The sequence below is a fragment of the Lactuca serriola genome, chromosome 7 (genome assembly GCF_051521515.1).
Source record: "Lactuca serriola cultivar US96UC23 chromosome 7, Lser_US96UC23_V15, whole genome shotgun sequence".
Classification (NCBI taxonomy): Eukaryota; Viridiplantae; Streptophyta; class Magnoliopsida; order Asterales; family Asteraceae; genus Lactuca; species Lactuca serriola.
Genome location: NC_136414.1, coordinates 1,954,423 through 1,979,197, shown reverse-complemented (window position 1 = coordinate 1,979,197; position 24,775 = coordinate 1,954,423). Strand labels below are relative to the sequence as shown.

The window sequence follows — 24,775 nt, the reverse complement described above, 5'->3', positions numbered from 1 at the left end:
AAGATAGGTCATTCGTCTAGAGTCCGGGTTCCATGCCGATGGGTTAGGGTTGGGGTTTCTAGATGGTGGTGTTGTCGTCATAGAAAGGGAGAGGTGAAGTGTCAGAGTCGTTGGTGTCATCGGCGTTAGAGTCGTTGTTAGCATTGGAAATACGTTGTTGATTTGGCGTAGGAAAGACGTTGTACGCCACTGCTAGAGGTAAGGGATATATCTACCTAACGGAGATGAAGATGACGACCAAAGGTGGTTATCTCCAACGAAGATAGCAGGCGCTGGCGATTTGCAGGTCTGGCGTCGATGTTGTTGTCTCCGACGGAATGGAGAGAGAGAGAGAGAGAGAGAGAGAGAGAGAGAGAGAGAGAGAGAGAGAGAGATATGGTGTTTTTGCATGTGTTACAAGAAGCATGTGGGTGGGATAGCATGATCAAGGGTGAGACTACATTTTTTTTATGTTTAATTTTTAATTAAAAAAATATAAAATTATTAATAAATAAAAAAATAGTGACAAATATATCATTTTAAATATATATTTTTTTTAAATTGAACCTAAACCGCAATGACAAACTAGTTTGGACCAATGGTACTAATATAAAGCTTTTTGGACAAAAATGACACTTTTCGACTAACAAGAGGACCATTTTTACAACTTTGTCCATAAATGATAAAGAATAAGCATTAGCATTATCTTTCAAATAATAAATTCTTTTGGGAATTTTATGATTTCTTTTTAACGACAAAATAATATAGTCCTAACTGCCACACTTTTCGACTAACTAGAGGACCGTTTTACAACTTTGTCCAATGATAAAGAACAAGCAAATTTGGAACTTGGAACTTGGCGGTGTATTATACGTATAGGCTAAAATGTGTTTATGGACTTTGCATGGGCCAAATCGAATGAAATCCACATGCTCACCGCTCACTGCAATCCTGTTATACTTTTTTTTAGTCTGTTCTGAACTTCCGACTCTACATAACGAAACCATGTTTGGGTTTTTTTATAATTTAATTTAATTATTTTATTATGTGATCGACTTCAAAGTTCAAATTACATAAGATTTTTTGAAATTTCAACCTTCATCTTCCGAAAAGAAAGCATTAGCATTACCTTTCAAATAATAAATTCTTTTGGGAATTTTATGATTAAAGAATTTATTATTTTTAAACGACCAATTAATATAGTCATAACTACCATATATGTTTCAAGTAAGACTTGAACTTATGACCTCTCAGACGAAATGATCACTTCTTATCATTAAGCCAAAAGCTCTTTGGTGAGAATTATACGATACTATGACATGTTTATAATGCATCCAAAATGCATGGTTTACGATTTGAATATATATATATATATATATATATATATATATATATATATATATATATATATATATATATATATATATATATATATATATATATATATATATATAGGAATCATGAACACAATCATATTTGACTTTAGCATTTATCCCAGGTAAGGCTATGGGGTATGTTAACAATGTATTAACCGTGAAATTGATTCCACATCGGCATTATATATTTGTTCACATTACACTCATTATTGTTTGGGATTGTGTTCACTAGTGAACAAGAGAGAGCAAGAGAAAAGGAAAAGAGATATAGAGATGCGGATGAGTGTTTTAGGAGAAATGGTTTTGATTGGTTGTGAGAACCCATGACCAACTTCAATCCTCAATGTCTTTACACCTATCGGGGGCGTTATTCAGGCGTGAAGATCCCCTCCACATAGATATTTACTCACAAAAACACCCCCACCCCATGGTCTAAAGGGAAGTTTAGTCATTTTTACTTGTTTATGTTTCAGACTTTCAATACTTATTCTAATTTCGGATTTTACTAAGATGTAATCTTTGGCATTACGACTCCAACTTTTAAGGAATGAATGGTAGTAACACTCATAGTCTTGAATATTTATTGTGTTGTATTTAAATCATTATGTATGTTCATTCATATTAGAGCTTCAAATACCATGCCGAATTTAGTTTAAACTATATACTTTAATATGATTGTCAAACTTAAAAAAAAATCCCGCTTTAATTTTTATTTTTACTTCGAAATTATCATCTTAATTGTTACTAGCATTTTTGTTATTTAGATAGAAATGCATGATCGAGCACCCTAAAGAAAAAACCAACGATCTTGAGGAGAGAAATAATGATTCGGTCTTTTCTTGTTATTCTTTTTGTAAATTAATTAAAGTACTTCAAGTTGTATTTAATTTTTTTTTTTTTTTTTAAAAAAAAGCCTTAAAAAATTAATTTTCAGCGTAAAACTTCATAGCTTCTTTTTCAATTATGTGCAATCATTGCAGTCATTTTTTTGGCCTCTATTAAATCTTTTTTACCTTTTTAGTGATTCAAAGTGTATAAAGATCAAAAATGATAAACGATGTATAAAATCAATTAAAAAAAAAGTAAAAAGTTATATAATTGTTTTGAGTTATAATTAAAATTATTCAGGTTGTATGTAAAGCCACAAATTTCAAATACCAAAATAACTTAACATAGTCCCAAAACTTCCAAAATTCAAGATTCAAATACTAACGTAATTATTAATAATAATAATAGCGGAAGCAAATAGAAATTTAATTAAACACTTGGTGCGCTACGTCTTCCTCAAAACTTGTCGCCTTCTTCAAGTCTGAACTTTATCCTTTCCATTCCCGCTGCCGCTTGTTACGATATTTCCTGGGTTGCGTGCATTTAAAGATTCTAATGGGTAAGCCTATGGCCTAGTAAGTTCGTGGTTTTCATGCATATTGACGTCAATAAAATAAAAATAATGCAACAATTTATCAATATAAATATTTTCATTTATTTCCACCCTTGTTGACACATTAGGGAACTACTGTCAATTCCAGGGAACGAGTCCCTCCGTCGGGCACAACAAATATGCTTACGGCTAGATAAACAGAGCGTAAGCTCTCCGCCGCGTACTAACACCCTGTACGACAACTAATAATAAGACCGTGTAAATACACCTGTTCCCTATATGTCACCCACCATTTTCACACTTTAATATGAAATAATTCACAAAATTTCACACAAGTATTCATAGCAATAACAACAGTAACATATAATTGCAAATAATTTAGAATCAACTTTTAATGCAAGCAACCACAAAATTCACATGAAACTCACCTTGTTGGCGCAGGTCTTAACCAAGCTTGTCACGCTACCCGCACCCTACATTTAACCAACATATTTTCTAAGGCTTCAATCCTAGAAAAACATCCTATGTGTTCGTTTTAGTCCCACTATCCACGTATCTCGTTCGGCCAACCAATAACAATCCAACTATGTTAATTACAAAATTCGTAATAACTTTAGAACTAATATTATATCTTCTTTCGAAGTTAAAGTTCCACCGTTAAAGTTAATACTCACAAGCCAAACAAAAATAAATAAATAAAATAAACCAAAATAAATAAAAAAAACCTTTAAATTAACAAGACTCGTGGTTTTGAAATCACTAATAAAACTACTATTAATGGATACTAACCAATTATTAATATTGCAGGGACTATTACCGTAACTTATGTTTACATATGAAATATGAAAAGCAGTTGAACGTCTTTCTAAAAAAAAATCAAATCTGTCAACTTATCAAAATATAGGTGCTAATTATGTAAAAACCGTTTTAGTTAAAAGAAAAGCCAGTGGGGTGGACGTCACATTTCAAGGAGGGAAAACATAATAATAATAATGGTACAACATGTACACTAGGATCGAAGTGGTAACGTGGCCTCCTGCTTAGTGGACCAAAACAGTCTTTTGTTAGAAGCCCAAAATTATTTATTTAAAACACAAGAAACGAGTACAACCCCAAAAACTCCGATCCAGTTTCTTGTCTTCTCTACCCGAAAAAAAAATCAATTTGCAGCCATTTTTAAATTCAATAAAGCTCTGAAATTCTACCAAATGAATAATTAAATCTATCATTCATTATCTCCACTACATACCAACTTATTTTCATAATCAAATACCAAAACATATCCAAATTAAGTTAAATTAACATTTTATTGCACTCAAAATAACACTTCAAAAATTCTCACCAATTCTTAGTATTGTAGCCGAATCGAGACCCTAAGTGGAACCAAAACACACAGAACGACCTTGTAAACATACTCTAACAATTATAACGAGCTGAAATTGAAGGTTTATACCTTGATTTTGAGCACAACTCCAAAAATGCTTTACGAACTTCCTCCTTTGATTTCCTCCTCGATTCTCAATCGTTTCTTGCAATTCCAGTGGGATTTCCACTAGAAATTTCGAGCTCTATATATTGCCTAAGGTTTCATCAGTTACTATCCCCTTAGTTGCTCGAATTTAAGGCTTAATCATGGATGACGGTTTCTAGACATTATACCTCATAATTCCCTTCTAATCAACCCATTAATTTTGAATTAATCATCTTTTATTAACATAACCTGATTATATATATGGTATATATATATTTTTTTGATACAAGTTACTACAAACTTCCCCCCTTAGAAAAATTTCGTCCTCGGAATTTTGAATTAAGCAAATAAGTGAGGGTATTTAATCATCATATCTCGCTCGGTCTCCCATGTTGCATCTGAACCTTTATGATACTTCCACTGAACTTTCACTAGAGGTATCTCCACGTTCCTTAACTTTCTAACCTTTCGATCTATAATCGCAACGGGTTCTTCTGTATATCGTAGCTTCTCATCAACCTTAATTTCTTGAAGTGGCACTTCCATGGCGGCATCCGCTAGACACTTCTTTAGATTAGAGACATGGAACGTGCTATGAATGCCCTGCATTTCCCTTGTTAGATCCAATTGATAGGCTACCTCTCCAACTCGTTCCTTAATTATAAAGGGTCCAACGTAGCGAGGAATTAACTTCCCCCGCTTACCAAAACGAACAACGCCCTTCCATGGGGACACCTTTAACATAACTTTATCACTGACCTGAAACATTATTGGCTTTCTCCGCTTATCTGCATAACTTTTCTGCCGATCCTGAGCAACCTTAATGTTATCCCTAATCACCTGGACTTTGTCGGTAGTTTGCTGAACAAGTTCAGGTCCAGCCAACTGTTTCTCCCCCACCTCATTCCAACATAATGGAGTTCTACATTTCCTGCCATATAGAGCCTCATATGGTGCGACTTTTATACTTGCATGATAGCTATTGTTGTAGGAAAACTCTATTAACGGCAAATGAGTTTCCCACGACCCTCCAAAATCAATAACACAAGACCTTAACATGTCTTCCAAGGTCTGTATTGTCCGTTCACTTTGCCCATCTGTTTGCGGGTGGTATGCCGTGCTCAATTTTACTCGAGTACCCATTTCTCGTTGGAAGCTACCCCAAAATGTCGACGTAAAACGACTATCCCGATCCGAAATAATAGATAATGGAACTCCATGCAGTTTCACTATCTCGTCAACATATAATTTAGCTAGCCTTTCTAACGGGTACGTCTCCTTAATCGGAAGGAAGTGCGCCGATTTGGTTAATCTATCCACAACTACCCAAATCGTGTCATAACCTTTTGGTGTCCTTGGTAACTTAGTCACAAAGTCCATTGTGATGTGATCCCATTTCCACACTGGAATCTCCATTGACTGTAACTGACCGTATGGCCTTTGGTGTTCAGCCTTCACCTTCAAGCACGTCAAACACCTTTCAACAAAATAGGTTATATCCTTTTTCATACCAGGCCACCAGTAAGATTTTCGTAAGTCTTGATACATCTTGTTTGTTCCCGGATGGATTGAGTACTTTGACATGTGCGCTTCCTTGAGAAGTAAGTTACGCACTTCACCCACTCGTGGTACCCAAACCCTTCCTTGGAAACACTTCAAGCCACGACTATCCTTTTCCAATGATTGTATTACTCCTGCCACCCTTTCACTTTTCCATTTCTCTTCCTTCGAGGCCTCCTCTTGATTCTTTCTCAAATCATCTAGTAAGTTGGTGGTTATGATAATCTTCATCATTCGAATCTTAGGTGGTTCTCTTCTTTCCTTACGACTTAGTGCATCAGCTACCACATTTTCCTTCCCCGGATGATATAATATCTCACAGTCGTAATCTTTTAATAGTTCCATCCACCGTTGCTGTCTCATGTTCAGATCTTTCTGATCAAACAAGTATTTCAAACTCTTGTGATCAGTGAAGATCTGACACCTTGTCCCATACAAATAGTGTCTCTAAATCTTTAAAGCGAGCACTACTGCAGCCAACTCCATATCATGCGTTGGGTATTTACGCTCGTGAACCTTTAACTGTCGTGAGGCATAAGCAATCACCTTACCGTTTTGCATCAAAACACACCCCAAACCTAACTTGGATGCATCACTATAAACAACAAAGCCATCATTGCCTTCTGGTAAAGATAATAGTGGTGCACTGCTAAGCTTTTCCTTTAAGACGTTAAAGGCATTATCTTGCTCTGGCTTCCATTCGAACTTCACATTTTTCCTTGTCAGGGTAGTTAGCGGTGCAGCTATGTGCGAGAAGTCTTGTATAAACCGTCTATAGTATCCTGCCAACCCAAGAAAACTTCGAACTTCTAATGGGGTCCTTGGTGGTTCCCACTTTTCAATCGCCTCAATCTTTGCTGGGTCCACCTTGATACCTTGTTCGTTTACAACATGTCCCAAAAACTAGACTTCCCAAAGCCAAAACTCGCACTTCGAAAATTTGGCAAATAATTTTTCTTTCCTCAATAAACTAAGTGTTAGCCGCAGATGTTGCTCATGGTCTGCCTTACTTTTAGAGTATATCAATATGTCATCGATAAAGACGATTACAAACTTGTCTAGGTATGGCTTGCACACCTGGTTCATCAGATCCATGAATGCAGCTGGTGCATTGGTCAAACCAAATGGCATTACTAAAAACTCGTAATGACCATACCTATTTCGAAAGGCTGTCTTCGACACATCTTCTTCTCTGACTTTCAGCTGGTGATACCCCGACCGTAAATCGATCTTTGAGAAGTAACTTGCCCCCTGGAGTTGATCGAATAGGTCATCAATTCTTGGTAATGGATACCGGTTCTTTATAGTCACCTTGTTTAACTCCCTGTAGTCAATGCACATTCGCATTGTCCCATCCTTCTTCTTGATGAATAGTACTGGTGCACCCCACAGTGAGGTACTGGGCCAAATAAAACCCTTGTCGAGCAAATCTTGCAACTGAGCCATCAACTCCTTCATTTCGGTTGGTGCTAACCGATAGGGCGCATGAGCTATTGGTGCTACTCCTGGGGTAAGATCAATTCGAAACTCCACTTGCCTATCCGGTGGCAAGCTAGTTAGGTCATCAGGGAACACATCTTGGAACTCGCATACAACTGGTATATGTGTTATTTCAGGCTTGTCCTGTTTGGCATCGAGAACATATGCCCAATAACTTTGACACCCTTTCTTTAGATAACGAGTTGCCTTAGTCATTGATATCAAAATAGAGTCCTTAATTCGCCGATCACCGTAAATCTTTACCATTCCTTTTTCTGACACCCAAACTTGAACAATCCTATTTTCACAATCTATAATCGCTTGGTTTTTTGACAACCAATCCATCCCTATAACAATATCAAAATCACCTAGGGCTATAGGTAATAATTTTAACGGTAGCACACTACCTTCTATTTCGATAGAGCAATCATCATATTCCTCTCTTACTACTACCCAATGATCGTCAGCAGTTTCAATTTCTAAGGCATGTTCTAGAGTCTTTGCATTTCTACCCAGGTTTTTGCAAAAAGTAGAAGACACAAAAGATCTATTTGCACCAGAATCAAATAACACCCTAGCATGAATTGAGTTTACTAGGAAAGTACCTGTCACCACATCCGGGGTCTCCTGAGCCTCCTGAGCCGTCATGCGAAAAGCTCTAGCTTTTGGTCTACCAGTGTCAGCCTTTTTATCCGTCGACCGATTGTCTGTTATCCTGCCTTGATTGTTGTTACCTTTACCCTGGGGACATTCCGACTTAATGTGGTTAGGGGAACCACACCCGTAACATACCCTTCCTGTCTTACATTCTGTAGCTATGTGCCCTGGCTTACCACACTTGTAGCAAACTTTATGATTCATGTTACACTCCCCCTTATGATAACGGTTACATTTCGGACATTGCTTTACTCCAGAGCTTTGATCAACCTTACGTTCTTGCCCTGAATTCTTGCCTTTCTTCGAATCATTATTTGTACCCTCCCATTTTCTTTTCCCCAAAGCCCTGTCTTCACCTTGACGATTCTTCTCACGTTCGCGACCTTCTGCAGCATCAACAGCAGACTGGAAAGTACCCGGTTTCTGAATTTGCACAAATTCACGGATAGCTGTTCTCAATCCCCAAATATAGCGTTCCACCCTTCTTTCTTCCGTAGATACGTAAAATTCGGCAAACCTAGCCTTCTCCGTGAACTTTGTGGTGTACTCCCTCACAGTCATATTCCCCTGTTCCAACCTTAAAAATTCTTCCTCCAACTGTTTAACCGATGTACGAGGGCAAAACTTTTCTTTAAAAATTCTTAGGAACTCATCCCATGACATATTCTTGGCCGCCTCACGCCCCCTAACCTCCTTCACCATGCCCCACCAATGTATTGCCTCCCATTTTAGCATTGTCGCAGCATAAATCACCTTGTCCTCATCCACACACTTGCTAGTATCGAATGTTCCCTCAATCTCCATGATCCATGTTGATGACAAAATGGGATCAATTTCTCCGTTAAAAATGGGTGGCTTGCAGTTCATGAACGTCTTGTAACTACAACCCCGCCGATCATGGTTGCCATGATGCCTTGTGGGTTGTGCAATACTTGGTTTACGACTCATATTTGGTGTACTGTACTCGTAGTCCTCTTCACCTCCACCCAAGTTACCTTCATACTCACCCATTATTGCTTCTCGTGCCTGAGCAATTACATCTGGTAAGGTGTCTCGAATTGCTCGAGCAATCTCATCAGCCAACTCCTCTCTAGTGATCGTGTTTGCCGCATGACCCCTTCCACGACCTCGACCTCGACCGCGGTGGGATCCAGAGCTACCATGGGCCGATTGTACAGGTATCGGTGCTGTAACAGCACCTCGGCCTCTTCCTCTACCCCTACCTCTTCCTTGGCCCCGTCCACGACTAGCGTTCGGGTTCAGTGGGGTTTCTGGAACATCTCCTGGTGCTCTAACATAAGCTCCAATTGGGATGCGCTCTTCCTCCGGAGTGACCCTAGTGAACCTCCCAGACCTTCGTGAAGACATATCAACTACATATTTATGTTTATAACACAATAAGTATAACAAACATAAATTTTATTCAAAATTATTAAAACTTCAAAAATAGGCATACGTCTTGTTCACATCAAGTCACTCAAGCCAACAACCAAGAGAAATAATAAAAAAAAAAGACAAATCATTGCACTCCTACTTTCTAATTTTTAAAAATGATGTCATCATATTTCAATATTCTCTTTCCCTCCTTCAAGTACTTCCTTATCTTTTTAGCTTTTCGATCTCCGGGACCACTTTGAATGACCAACACCTCGGCCTGAGGTGGTTCTCTTCCAACCACCTTATCTAGGAATCCGTAAGTCGTGGCCTTGGCTTGTTTTGCCCAAGCCACAAACCCTTCCCACAACTTAGTGATAGTCGGTTTCCTTAGCTCTGACACCTCCTGTTCCAACCTTCGTATCTTGCGTTTACTTTTCTCAGCAGCATCAACCCTTATTTGGTTCTCCTATACGAGCCTTGACCTATGTTCATCTATCTCTTCAATCTTTCTTTTCAAACTGTGAATCTCGAGCTGTGCCTGTGGCATTTCATCTTTATAAAGTCGCTCCCAGTAGGTACCGGGACTAGTTGGCGTGTACTCCACATAAGGCACATGGAACGTTTCGTATCTTTGCTCCGCATGGTACTCCACGTGATTTCCCTCGGGTTCCTCCTCGGGGTCTTCTTCGGGCTCCTCCTCAAGATCTTCTTCGGGCTCCTCCTCAGGATCTTCTTCGGGCTCCACCTCGGATTCCACATCCTCGTCTTCTTCGTCCCGTTCAGAGAGGCTGAGTGGGGTCGTTGGTTCCAGATTGCCTTCCGAGTCAGAGAGCTCTAACTCGGCCTTCAACTTCTCGTGGGGAAGTAACCCACTAGTACCCTCAACTGACACCCCACCATCGACGATTGCCTTTCCATGATCCATAGTACCTACAAACGAGACGCATTCCAGATTAGGCGATGTACCGCTCCTCCCGTTTAAGCTTAGGCGTTTAAACAACGACTAATCTGCTTAAACCACGCTCTGATACCAACTTGTAAAGCCCCAAATTTCAAATACCAAAATAACTTAACATAGTCCCAAAACTTCCAAAATTCAAGATTCAAATACTAACGTAATTATTAATAATAATAATAGCGGAAGCAAATAGAAATTTAATTAAACACTTGGTGCGCTACGTCTTCCTCAAAACTTGTCGCCTTCTTCAAGTCTGAACTTTATCCTTTCCATTCCCGCTGCCGCTTGTTACGTTATTTCCTGGGTTGCGTGCATTTAAAGATTCTAATGGGTAAGCCTAGGGCCTAGTAAGTTCGTGGTTTTCATGCATATTGACGTCAATAAAATAAAAATAATGCAACAATTTATCAATATAAATCTTTTCATTTATTTCCACCCTTGATGACACATTAGGGAACTACTGTCAATTCCAGGGAACGAGTCCCTCCGCCGGGCAAAACAAATATGTTTACGGCTAGATAAACAGAGCGTAAGCTCTCCGCCGCGTACTAACACCCTGTACGACGACTAATAATAAGACCGTGTAAATACACTTGTTCCCTATATGTCACCCACCATTTTCACCCTTTAATATGAAATAATTCACAAAATTTCACACAAGTATTCATAGCAATAACAACAGTAACATATAATTGCAAATAATTTAGAATCAACTTTTAATGCAAGCAACCACAAAATTCACACGAAACTCACTTTGTTGGCGCAGGTCTTAACCAATCTTGTCACGCTACCCGCACCCTACATTTAACCAACATATTTTCTAAGGCTTCAATCCTAGAAAAACATTCTATGTGTTCGTTTTAGTCTCACTATCCACGTATCTCGTTCGGCCAACCAATAACAATCCAACTATGTTAATTATAAAATTCGTAATAACTTTAGAACTAATATTATATCTTCTTTCGAAGTTAAAGTTTCACCGTTAAAGTTAATACTCAAAAGCCAAACAAAAATAAATAAATAAAATAAACCAAAATAAATAAATAAAAACCTTTAAATTAACAAGACTCGTGGTTTTGAAATCACTAATAAAACTACTATTAATGGATACTAACCAATTATTAATATTGCAGGGACTATTACCGTAACTTATGTTGACATATGAAATATGAAAAGCAGTTGAACGTCTTTCTAAAAAAAAAAATCAAATCTGTCAACTTATCAAAATATAGGTGCTAATTATGTAAAAACCATTTTAGTTAAAAGAAAAGCCAATGGGGTGGATGTCACATTTCAAGGAGGGAAAACATAATAATAATAATGGTGCAACATGTACACTAGGATCGAAGTGGTAACGTGGCCTCCTGCTTAGTGGACCAAAACAGTCTTTTGTTAGAAGCCCAAAATTATTTATTTAAAACACAAGAAACGAGTACAACCCCAAAAACTCCGATCCAGTTTCTTGTCTTCTCTACCCGAAAAAAAATCAATTTGCAGCCATTTTTAAATTCAATAAAGCTCTGAAATTCTACCAAATGAATAATTAAATCTACCATTCATTATCTCCACTACATACCAACTTATTTTCATAATCAAATACCAAAACATATCCAAATTAAGTTAAATTAACATTTTATTGCACTCAAAATAACACTTCAAAAATTCTCACCAATTCTTAGTATTGTAGCCGAATCGAGACCCAAAGTGGAACCAAAACACACAGAACGACCTTGTAAACATACTCTAACAATTATAACGAGCTGAAATTGAAGGTTTATACCTTGATTTCGAGCACAACTCCAAAAATGCTTTACGAACTTCCTCCTTTGATTTCATCCTCGATTCTCAATCGTTTCTTGCAATTCCAGTGGGATTTCCACTAGAAATTTCGAGCTCTATATATTGCCTAAGATTTCATCAGTTACTATCCCCTCAGTTGCTCGAATTTAAGGCTTAATCATGGATGACGGTTTCTAGACATTATACCTCATAATTCCCTTCTAATCAACCCATTAATTTTGAATTAATCATCTTTTATTAACATAACCTGATTATATATATGATATATATATATATATATATATATATATATATTTTTTGATACAAGTTACTACATTGTATACCTAAATTTATATACATAATAGTCGTATCTCTCTAATAAATAAATGAAGGTTTTTTTGCCACTTGTCATTTTTACATTAATTTGGACACATGTTAATTTCGGTATTTTTGAATAATTTTTTTTTCCATTTGTCATTTTCTCATTTTTTATATTTTCTTAATTAACAATCAAATTTATACACCAATTAATAATTGCTTTAATTAAAAATAATCAATAAATTACAATATTAATATTTATATGTTGTATTTAATATGTTTCATTTTAAATTCAAATTTTAAATTTCAAATTTAAATAAATTTTTGTTTAAACTTTCATATATATTTTTTATTTTACCAAACCTGTATAACATACGAATCTCACAACTAATAGTATATACATAATTGTGAGATCAAGAGGACAAACCTAGACCTTTAACAATTAAAAATAAATAATCGGAATTTGATTTAGAAATTTGGTTAAATTAAAAAATCGCACGGTGGCATTTTGGTGATTATCGCCAACTTTTTGCAATCTTCCAGCTAAGTGCTTAAAGTTCAAGGTCATAAGTGTCAAATACTCCAAAAGTCACGCACCTCACGTAAGAATTCAAACGGAGATAGACGCGCTTCACTCAGATGCCACATGGCACTTTATTATTGGTTTTTTTTTCAATACAATTAGTTATTTTCGTCATAATTTTTTTTTCTTTAAAAAAAATTTGAAAAAAATCAAACTTTTTAAAATATATTTTTCTACAAAATAAGCACAGTAAGAAAATTTTAAAATATTAATATTTTTTATTTTTTTATAAAAAAACCCAAAAACATTCTCCAAAAATCATAAAAATGTAAAGGATACTTCACTCAATATACTAGTGACTTTATAAAAAGATTTTTTCAAAAATAAGTTTTGAAGTATTTATTTTTAATTTTAAGAAATATAAATTTTTAAAAAAATATTAAACATAATATGATCCAAAATGTGATGATTTAAAAAAAACTTTTGATTCAACTTATTTTTTATCCTTAATTTGTTATGATATAAAAATATTTAGACTCAAATATTTTATTATTTAAAATTAAATGATTCAAAATATATAATGATCCATAATTTCCTTTTAATAAAAACTATATTTATTTGAATATAATATTGATCCAAAATCATATAATTCAAAATATTATGATTGAAAATAATATGATGCAAAATTTTATTATCCAAAAATAATATGATTCAAGAAAAAGTATGAGCGAAAAATTTTATGATCCTTAATATTCTTATTTGAAATTTTATAATTGTTAAACGTTAAAAACTCAAACTGATATTTAATTTAAAAAAATCAAAAAATTAAAAAAAAATTAAAAAAACACTATTATCTTCTAGTATGTAGTAAAGATATTTAAAAAAAAAACAAAAAAAGTACAAAAATATTTTTATAAAAAAACAAAAAAAAAGTTAGAAAAACAAAAAAAAAATAATAAAAAAAACGAAACAAAAATTAAAAACGTTAAAATCGAGCATATATCCGTTTAAAATATTTTTTTAACGAAAAAAATAATAGAAAAAAAGAGAAACTAAAATAAACGAAAATAATTAATAAAACACACTTAAATGACATTCCATTAATGTTCACCACATATGATTAAACCATCGAGTTCATATTAGTTACCACTGATGCGGGTCGCATACAAATGCACAACGGCCAAGTATTTGAGTTTAACATTTATGTTATTGACGAAATGGATGGTGGAAAACTGTATTCGCAGTCCTCACTATTTTTTGAGTATTCATCAAAACCGGACCCTGTCTCTCTCTCTCTCTCTCTCTCTCTCTCTTTATATATATATATATATATATATATATATATATATATATATATATATATATATATATATATATATAAGAGTGAGATCGGTTGAGAATTCATAGTTTTTCGAGAACCTAAGAACTAAAAGTGAAGCGTTAGATCAAAATTAATTTATTAAGGGCATGATCGTCATCTTACCAATCTCATTTAATGTTTAATTTTTTGTGTTATTAGAATTTTTAAGAGAAATGTCTAAAAATTTACATAATAAATCAAATTTTTGGATTTTTTTTAAAATAGTATTTTTTTTTTATTATTTTTTAAAAAGTGTTGATATTTTAACTTTTTATAGAAAACATGAATTTTTGAAAAAAAAATATTTTTTTTTAAAACTGCAATTTTTTAAAAGCTCTTAAAAATCAATAAAATTAATAATAATAATAATAATAATAATAATAATAATAATAATAATAATAATAATAATAATAATAATAATAAACTGGAATATTTAAAAAAATACAATAATTTTTTAACCAAAAAAATCAACATTTTAGCTACATATATGCATATTTTTACAAATACGTATATGCATATTTCATATATTATAATATTTGTAAGAAAATCATAAGAACACTCATTTTATTTACTAATCTATAAACACAATAGAATAAGTATTTTATTCGATACAAAATAAAATATAAAAAGAATGCTACAAAATTTCAAAGTGTTTTCATGTCTTCATGTCAATATTTCCATATTTTCTTCAATTTATCATTTTTCACGTCTTCAATATTCACCATAATTTCTTCCAAATCTACAAGAAAATTAAAAAAAATGATTGATGCAAAATCACTCACAAAAATACATATGTGATTAACATATGAATCACATGCGATTCACATATGAATCACATTTACATATGACATCATATGTGTATTATATTTGATTTTCATATGAATCACATGTGATTCATATGTGACTCGCATGTGATTTACATGTGACTCACATATGATTTACATGTGAATCACATGTATAAATCCCTCTTAGGCATTTGATCAAACAACTGTGCAAATATTTTCTTGGAAATGAACATAAATTAGAAGAAAAAAATTGTTTATAGTTTATATCTATTGAAAGAAATTTATTTTGTGTGAAATGAACCCAAAATCGAATCGGAAACTGAGAGCTAACCAAAACAAACTATTTCGTTATGTTGTGAAAACCTAAAACTAGAGAGAGATTTAGTGAATGAAGATGGATCAATGATTTACCTGGATTAAAGACGGAGATGGAGACCGAGGCTCAAACCATTCTCAATTTTTCTTTGACTTCGATAAAAGAAAACTTCTCGTCGTGTGGTGGAGAAGTGATTTCAACTTGTAATGACTAAAAACATTAACTAAAAGAGAGAGAGAGAGAGAGCATGTGATTTTTATCCACCGGATAGTCACTGGATAAACTTTATCGGATAATGAAGCTTCAGAATCAGAAATTATTCCCCCACTTCCCTCCTCTTCGGTCTCAGTCTCCAACAACTACACAGAGCCTGAACGTGAGAATGGACAGAGCAATTATGTCGTGGCAACGATAGCGATAATTTGCTATCTTCACTTGATTCCATAAAGGTGAATCGGAGTTTCAACTTCAACATCTCATGGCGACAACTAAAGTAGAGGATCCAGTAGCCGGTGAATCAACGGCGACAATGAAGGATAGATCGCAGATACATCCTATTTACGAGTGACAAAAATGAAGCATGGATCGATCGGAGTCAAAAGAGTGAAGTGAAAGTTCAAGATCAGGTTAACCAGATCTAGCGAATCAATCTTTAATTTACAAAAATCAAGTTCTGGTGATCGGCATAACATATATCATCGATTCTTCTGGAAAAAAGAGCGACAAATTCATAATCGGCTATGGATGTTGACGAAGGAGCAAGTTGCGATGGCTATGAAGATGTGTGTGTGTGTGTATGAGAGAGAGAGAGAGAGACGTGAGGAATAATGAGAGATGATAGTTTCTTAAATTATTTTTTTTAATAATTAGGGAATAATGATTGTTAATGCCTAATATACCCCTGATATTACTTTTAAAAAGCCTAAGATATCATTGAGATTGATGATAATTACAAAATTACCATCTTTGATCTAGGCTATTAAAAATTTTGATCCAAGGCTCCACTTTTAGTTATCAGGAAACTTTGAGTTCTTAAATGATCATATATATATATATATATATATATATATATATATATATATATATATATATATATATATATATATATAGAGAGAGAGAGAGAGAGAGGGTATGTTCAAATGTGAATGAACAAATATTGTGTGGAAGTAGCGATTAATATGGGCCAAATATTATTTAATTTTAATAAATAATTAATTAAATCTTCCACCCTTTTAATTTAGGAAAATTACTCTATTTAAAACCCTATAATCTCAGTCATCTTTGCCCTATTTACTTTTTCATTCTTCTTATCATCTTTGCGATGTGAAACTTATACATCTGTTGAGGTATGTTCTTCCCCAAACAATTTGTCAAAATTACTTTGGTTCTCAACCCTACCCTTATCTCAAATCAGATCAAATGTAATTTGGGTCAGATCCAAAATTGATCTTCCTAATGCATATATTGTCAATACACAGCATCAATCCCCAAGAATCTGATGGTGTTGACCAAAGTCTTTTTTTTATGTCGTTCGTCCTCTCGTTCATCATAACCCCCATCTCTTAATCGGTTCTTAATTTTTCCATCTCCGTGTTCAAAATTACACTATCTAATTAAATATAAATCGGTTATGTTGAAAGCGATAGTTACAGAGGCATCAAAGGAATAAAATGTTGGCTAAGGTATATCCTTCTCAGAAATCATAAGCGTGTATGGGATTATTTTTGTTGATTCTTTATCATTGAGTTGTCGAGTATGCTACCTGATCGGTCGTCTCCCTTGCAGCCATGGCTAAACAAACAGGGATCTTTCTAGGTTAGTTTCTCTTATTATCAATTCTTGAAATATAGTGTAGATTAGAACTGATTGGCAAAGATATTGAGAAGTTCAGAAAAAATATGTTTCGTGTGTTCATTGTTCTAAAGAGTACGTTTTTCTTGATCTTGAATTGGGAATAAGTTGTGTTGGAGGCAATACAAGACCTTTATAATAAATGTTATTCTTATTTTCACTTGAAAGTGATTATGATTAGGTTGAATATGATTATACTAATGAATTAAGATTATGAGAAAGACACTATATAATTTAGAAGTTGGGGGTCAATACCCACTGTGCTTTCATTCTTCTTTAATTTTACATATTCATCAGTTAAGTTGATTTTGCAATTTAGAATATGACTTAACCCTGCATATGATTGTCTGCCAAGTATTTGTTAAAATGCTTGAATGAATTAGTATCTTATCTTTGAAAATGCAACATCATAATACAATAGTCATGTTATTTGTATGATCTTATTCCCATGCTTATTTCTATTTCTTAATACATGTCTTTGTTTACTCGTTTGTTGAAGATCTAAAGTCAAAGGAAATAAATTCCTGTCTAGGAAGAATGAGAATGAAGATTCTTTCATTAATGACATTGTATTCTTATAGAATGAAGAGCTTTTCAAGAATGATTTACTATAAAGCTTGTATTCTTAGAGAACATGACAAAAATTCAACAAATGACATTGTATTTTTATAGAATGTGACAGTAAAAATTGTTTTTTTGTTTATTTTTTGATCTTAGATTCTTTAATAATATTAATAATAGATTATTATTCTTTAAGAATATTGTTATTCTTCAACTCATGGTTCAAAAAATTGTTATTCTTCAAAATGTTCACTTAATCAGATATGTATTCTATCAGAATTTGTATTCAATCAGAATATGTATTCTATTAGAATATGTATTTTAAACTCTTGGTCCACATTCATCCCAACATCCACACAATATTTATCAACCACATTATAACCTAGCCCTATATATATATATATATATATATATATATATATATATATATATATATATATATATATATATATATATATATATCCAACGCATTAACTAACTACCAATGGAAAATAAAATATTTGGAGACAGTAAATATAAGAAATGTCATGACCTAACTGTAGCACAACTTATAAATAATAAATAATAATGGATAATGAGATGTGGAAATGCTTTTTACCACATTAATAAATTAATAGAATTTTTGATTGGTGACCTAACTTAGGACTTAACTTAGGTCGCCCTAAAAAGGCATAAAATGTAGAATGTTCGTAATATAATATAAAGTTTATTGTTTGCTAAGCTTTTATACACCGCCAAAACTCAATATTTAAGTAAATTATTGTGTGTATATATATATATATATATATATATATATATATATATATATATATATATATATATATATATATGTATATATATATATATATATATATATATATATATATATATATATATATATATATATATATAATTGGATAAAAAGTAATGAAACTTGAAATTCATATAATTGGTTGCATATTCTGAGGTGAAGTGGGCATGAGAGGAGTTGGCAAAGATGGAATGGCACCCATTGAAGTTGCATTCCAACTTAAAATTTATGACATAAGATAAGAAGACTACCAAATAAAAAAAAAAATAGTAAATAATAAACAACGCACGCTTAACACAAGCCAAAGCCAGAATAAAAAATAAGTGAAATGGCAACATTGTCATCACATAAAATTGAATTATTATATATAAATATAGAGTGTGGTTCCAAGCTTGTTGTGCATCTCTTCTCCTAAGTCGATTTCAGCTTTAGTGGTGAAACCAAAAACGTTATAGCAGTGAATGGGAGCGAAGCTACAGGTGTACGAGTCTTGAAGGTTGCAGGGGTAGCTAAACATTAAAACATGGCAACATGGTTGGAAATGGCGGGGGCGTCTAAATCTAATAATGGAGGAGTAGCACATGTAGAATGGAAGGTAAATGTGGGAAAAAGTTCATCAGATGATGGTTTAGTTGCAGAGGAGGCCGGGGTAGGGGTAGCTAAAAGAATGCATGGGCAGATTATGCAGTGTTTGGTAAAGATTGGGGTTTTTTTTGACAAGGCTAGGGAAATTGCAGCAACTGAACCAAAGAAAGTGATCCACTGTGTGAAAGTAGGGATTGCTCTTTCTCTGGTCTCACTTTTGTATTACATGAGACCACTCTATGATGGTGTTGGTGGAAATGCAATGTGGGCCGTCATGACCGTTGTTGTAGCTCTCGAATACTCTGTTGGTATGCAAATACATGTGGTTTAATGTCATAATCTTTCTTTATTATGTCATATATATATATATATATATATATATATATATATATATATATATATATATATATATATATATATATATATATATATATATATTGTTGCTGTTGTTGTTTATTACTAATTACAGATATGATAAATGAATCCATCAGGTGCAACGATAGCTAAATCCTTTAATCGAGTAGGTGCAACTTTCCTAGCAGGCTCTATAGGGCTTGGTGTGCATTGGATGGCAAATCAATGTGGACACCAACTCGAACCACTCGTCCTTCAACTTTCAATATTCATTGTAGGTGAGAGTTTACAAGATTTTTTACATGATGTAAATAAAAAACCGATGAGGAATTTATATACATATATACGTATGTGCAGCTTCAGTAGCTACTTTCTCTAGATTTATACCATCGGTGAAAGCTCGATTCGATTACGGAGCCATGATATTCATCCTGACATTCAGCTTTGTGTCCATGTCTGGTTATCGAGTGGATAAACTGTTGGATCTAGCTAGAAACAGAGTCTCCACCATTGCCATTGGAACCTCCCTTTGCATTTTGACAAGCATGTTCTTCTATCCAGTTTGGGCTGGCAAAGACCTTCACGACCTGATTTATCAAAACCTAGAAAAGCTTGCAGATTCCTTGGATGGTATGTATGAATATGAGTTTGCCTGGTTTATGAGTTTTGTTCATTTTATTGCACTTGCACTTGCAGGGTGTGTAACAGACTACTTCAACGGGGAAAGTTTTGATAGAAAACTGGAGGGTTACAAATGTGTGCTTAATTCAAAGGCAACAGAAGTGGCTAAGGTTTTACATACATTTTTAACAGTAACACAACAAATTGTAACCATAGTCATAGTATTATGCTATATATACATATAATCTTGGTTTGTGCAGGCCAACTTTGCTAGATGGGAGCCTGCTCATGGACCTTTCAAGTATGGACATCCATGGAAACAATACCTCAAAATTGGTGCCTCCATGCGCACTTGTGCTTACTGCATCGAGACTCTCAGAGGTTATATCAGTTCTGAGGTTTCAGGGATGCAGGTATGTAATAATATTATATACGAGTAAAAAAAATAATAATAAATAAAAAGTGATTGTAATTTCTACAGGTACCAGAGTTGCTAAAGGATCATATGAAGGAAATATGCATGACACTAAGCTCATCCTCTTCAAAAGTGTTAAGAGAATTAGCTATAACAATGGAGAGCATGAGAAAGTCAACTAAAACGGATATTTTGGTACATGAGATGAACTTTGCAGTTGAAACTTTCCAGAATGTGTTGAAAGATTTATCCAACCAAGCAGTAGTCTTGGTGCCTACTACTACTACTACTACTACTACTACTACTGTATCAAATGAAGAAAATTCAAGAAATTGCAAACCTGAACCTGAATTAGTACCAATAATGAAGATTTTTCCAATGGCTACAATGGCATCATTGTTAATAGAGATTGCAGAGCGGGTGGAAGGAATTGTTGTTCAAGTAGAGGAGATGGCAGCACAAGCTCAATTTGACAACTTTGTTGTTATCAACAACACGAAGAAAAATAAAGGAACCAAACCTTCAAATCATCATCATCATCATGTAGATGTAATCATCACAAGCTTTCAGTACCGTTTGGCTCTCTAGCCAAAACTTTGTAAGGACGTTTCTAATAAATAAAACTTATCTATTCTACAGAGATTTTTGAACGACTGATCTGAATCATATTTCACATTTTGACTAGACTCTAGAGATGATGATAACTGATATTTGATAATGATACTTGTTCGCATCAACAAACAAACAAACAAACAAACAAACAAAAACAAATACAATCAAAGATTTTTCATGGAAGAAATGTATTATTATTTATTTTGTTTGAGTGATGAACGTAGTAGAATAGGCTACCTGCTTCTTGCTTGACTTGAAGTTGAATCTTGGTTTCGTTGAAAGGCTTCTTGTAGACCATCCATCCAGCCAAGGTTGACAGCTAAATCTTCCACAGCTACTTTGACAACATCACTTCTGACTCCAATATCAGTAGCATATCTGCTCATACAATACATGCCAGCTGTCACTGTAGCAACACCCACAGGGCTCGGGATCAACAGTTTCAAAGGGGTAGAGAGAAGAGCCGCCAGCGGTGCACCAACCAGAGAAGAAGCTTGACCACTCCTTCCAATTCCCAATTTGTCAACGGTCAATATCCCAGTCTTGCAGTACAAAGCGAAGTCTTCACAGTTGTTCTGAAACACGTCGTAGTTCCCAAATCCATTCTGAAGCAGATACATGGCCCGGTGGATGACTGTCTCAGGACCATCTGACGTGGCAGTGGTGCAGGTGCCACCCCGTACTTTGGCAAGGAACATGCTTGGGGTTACACCATATTCGAAGCTGTAGAGTGCCCCGTTTCTCAGAAAACAATCTAAGCAGGAGAGAACCACCCCGCTTTTAGGTTGTCGGAAGCCGCAGTCTGGATATGTCTCACAGGAGGAGCCTATTTCGGACATTTCATCAGAGGTGCTCGAACTACTCTCACGTTCAGGGGTGCTGAAATGAGTAAAATGGACCACTTTGTTACCTCCAACAAAGATACCTGCATATACAATTTACAAACAACATGCTATTATGATCTATCTATCTAGTTGAAAGGATTCTGTGAAATTAGGGTTAACACAAATTTTCTGCAAACACCCTACCTAACGGCGTATTGATAATGCTACATTTCAAATTGACGACAAAATGTAGAAATTCTTTAACTACAGTGTGAATCGGTAACATGATTTTGACACACAAGCATAGAGGGGGAGAGGGAGATGGAATTGATACCATGGTGAGAGTAAGCAAATACAGCTCTGTAAGTGTAGATATGATCGCCGGCTTTAATCTCGCTCTTTTCAACTCTGTTCGAAAGAAGCCCCATATTTATTCTTCTTCTTCTTCCTCTTGCAATCTGTAACCAAAATTAAGCCGTTTCAGTCAACCACATTGTGAATTGTGATGGTTAAACGATCTCCACCGTTTTCAACGTGTGTTATCTCATCTCACACGCACAGTTGGAGAAATATGATTGGTTCGCAACAACATCGATCAACAACTATTACCAAATGCTGATTATAATTGTTTAAAATCAATGATCAATGTAGCAGATGAGTTTTGTCTGCTTCTAGAATTTAACCCAAAATAATAATAATAATAATAATAATAATAATAATAATAATAATGTGAAGATAGAGATTCTTGACCTTGAAGGCTATTTACACCTCCCTATATTCTTTACCCGTTCAAAAAAACTCGTTGTGAGTATCCAAGAATGTGTATGTATAAAGAGAGAAATTAGGGCTTGTGTCTTGTGTATTTCAATGTAAACGCTTTACATATGCTTTGCCTCTTGTTGCTTCCACCAATAAAATTCATTGTTTTCTTGTTTTTTAATATAATCCTTTCTTGATCCTCACTGGATGAGACGTATGGAAGATATGGCCTATTAATCCATTAACCTACGCACGAATCGTTAGAGCTATATTCAACAGTCGTTAAAAGTAGGGTTTGCAGTGCAACTTCATAGTGGTTGATTAGCATCTTTGTCAAGACATTTGCACAGTGGGGTTATGTATAGTATACTAACGTTATGATTCTGAAATTGTTATTTTTAAAATAAAAAACTACAAAATTAGTTTTGCGAAAAACTTTGGATAGGGTCCAAAACGTTTTCAACCCCCATGAAAGTCCAAAATCAAAAACTTTTTGTAATTTTGGTCCAAAAAATCTTGAAAAGACTATTATGCCCTTTTGTTTTCTTTTTATCATTTCTTTTTTACTTTTCTTTATTATTTTATTAATATTAAAAATAATATAAACCCCCACACAAGACACACTCACTCTCTCTCTCTCTCTCTCTCTCTCTCTCTCTCTCTCTCTCTCTCTCTCTCTCTCTCTCTCTCTCTCTCTATATATATATATATATATATATATATATATATATATATATATATATATATATATATATATATATATATATATATATATATCGTTCAATTTCCTCAAAACCTATAATGAAAATATGAAGTTTCAATCAGTTCACAAACATAGTTTCCATTAGATTCACTAACAATTTGGTGCAAGTTCAAGGCTACAGCTCTCCGTATTCAAGTGATATCGGAGGAGTAAGCCAATAACCCAATGAGTTCTCAAAATAAAAATAATAATAAAAAAAAAAAACGGATCAAAGGGGAAGGGGGAGAGTGTTTCGTGGCTTCTACCTGTGAGAATGAATGATCCAAAAAAAACTGTAATCTATTTATCCCTATCTTCTTTCCAACCAGATTGTACGCACAAAGATACCCCCAAAAAAACTTGGGTGTTGAATTTTTTTGCCCACCTTCAAGAACAAACGATCATGGATGGGAATTGAAGCTTATATTCAGAAATTCGAAATATATGCTGAAATCCCCAAACAGTTGAACTCGTCCCTCATTCTTTATGCTAGACTGATGATGATTTGGAGGTTTGGTGTTCCAAAGGTACAAATCTAAGTTGATTCCCTACCAGATAAGAATCACCATTTATACCCTTATTCTTCACCATCTTCACCTGAAACTCTAGATAAAAAAGAGAGAATATCCTTCAAAGATTTACACCCATAATCCTTTGTTCTTTACAACTTTTGTACACCCATCAAAACATGCGATCGACTCAGAGTGAGAAGAAAAGAAACTGACCTAATTCTTTTAGATAACGATCTTCACACACACCTGGAGGATTGATTGTGTGGGTAATCGTTTTACTGAAGTGTAGTTGGGTATCGTGGTCGTTTACTGAAGTGTAGTTGGGTATCGTGAGTAATTGTTTGATTTTCTACAAGTAACAAGACGAGAGAAAGAGAGAGAGAGAGAGAGAAAGAAAGAGTGTGTGTGTGTGGTGTGGAGGGAGTTTATATTATTTTTAATATTAATAAAATAAGAAAGAAATTAAAAGAAATGTAAAAAACAAAACAAAAGGGCATAATAGTCTTTTTTATATTTTTTGGACCAAAATCACAGTAAATTTTTGATTTTGGACCTTCCATGCAGGTTGAAAACGTTTTGGACCCTATCCAAAGTTTTTCGCAAACCACAAGGACCAATTTTATAGTTTTGTCTTTTTAAAAGGTTTAGTTTTGATATCTAAAAAGAGGTTACAGTACAGTTTGTTGCTTATTTACCTGCTATGTCTTTATAAAATTTTCTTTTTTATTTAATACTAGGTGTGAGGCTCGTGTATTACACGAGTTTATTAAAAATAAAAATTTAATATCAATATATAAATATGAAATATTTTATAATGTAATACTTTACAT

At 34.1% G+C, this 24,775-nt stretch overlaps 2 protein-coding genes across 5 annotated transcripts; one reads left to right on the top strand and one right to left on the bottom strand.

Moving 5' to 3' along the window:
• Window positions 1–18,812: 18,812 nt before the first annotated feature.
• Window positions 18,813–22,991, bottom strand: LOC145061471 (NC domain-containing protein-like protein). 4 transcript variants are annotated; one of them, XM_079008948.1, is made up of 4 exons: window positions 22,718–22,991; window positions 22,267–22,390; window positions 21,346–22,033; window positions 18,813–19,408 (listed from the first exon to the last, which is right to left on the bottom strand). In XM_079008948.1, exons 2-4 carry the CDS (start codon window positions 22,358–22,360, stop codon window positions 19,318–19,320), a joined length of 873 nt encoding a protein of 290 aa, XP_078865074.1. In that variant the 5' UTR covers window positions 22,361–22,390; window positions 22,718–22,991; the 3' UTR covers window positions 18,813–19,317. The 4 variants fall into 4 exon arrangements, with proteins under 4 accessions (XP_078865074.1, XP_078865073.1, XP_078865072.1 ...); XM_079008947.1 differs by having other exon boundaries at window positions 22,683–22,990; XM_079008946.1 differs by lacking the exon at window positions 22,718–22,991 and having other exon boundaries at window positions 22,267–22,555.
• Window positions 19,276–21,136, top strand: LOC145061470 (aluminum-activated malate transporter 10-like). The gene is made up of 5 exons (XM_079008945.1): window positions 19,276–19,414; window positions 19,598–19,734; window positions 19,818–20,251; window positions 20,342–20,494; window positions 20,563–21,136. Exons 2-5 carry the CDS (start codon window positions 19,686–19,688, stop codon window positions 21,082–21,084), a joined length of 1,158 nt encoding a protein of 385 aa, XP_078865071.1. The 5' UTR covers window positions 19,276–19,414; window positions 19,598–19,685; the 3' UTR covers window positions 21,085–21,136.
• Window positions 22,992–24,775: the final 1,784 nt, after the last annotated feature.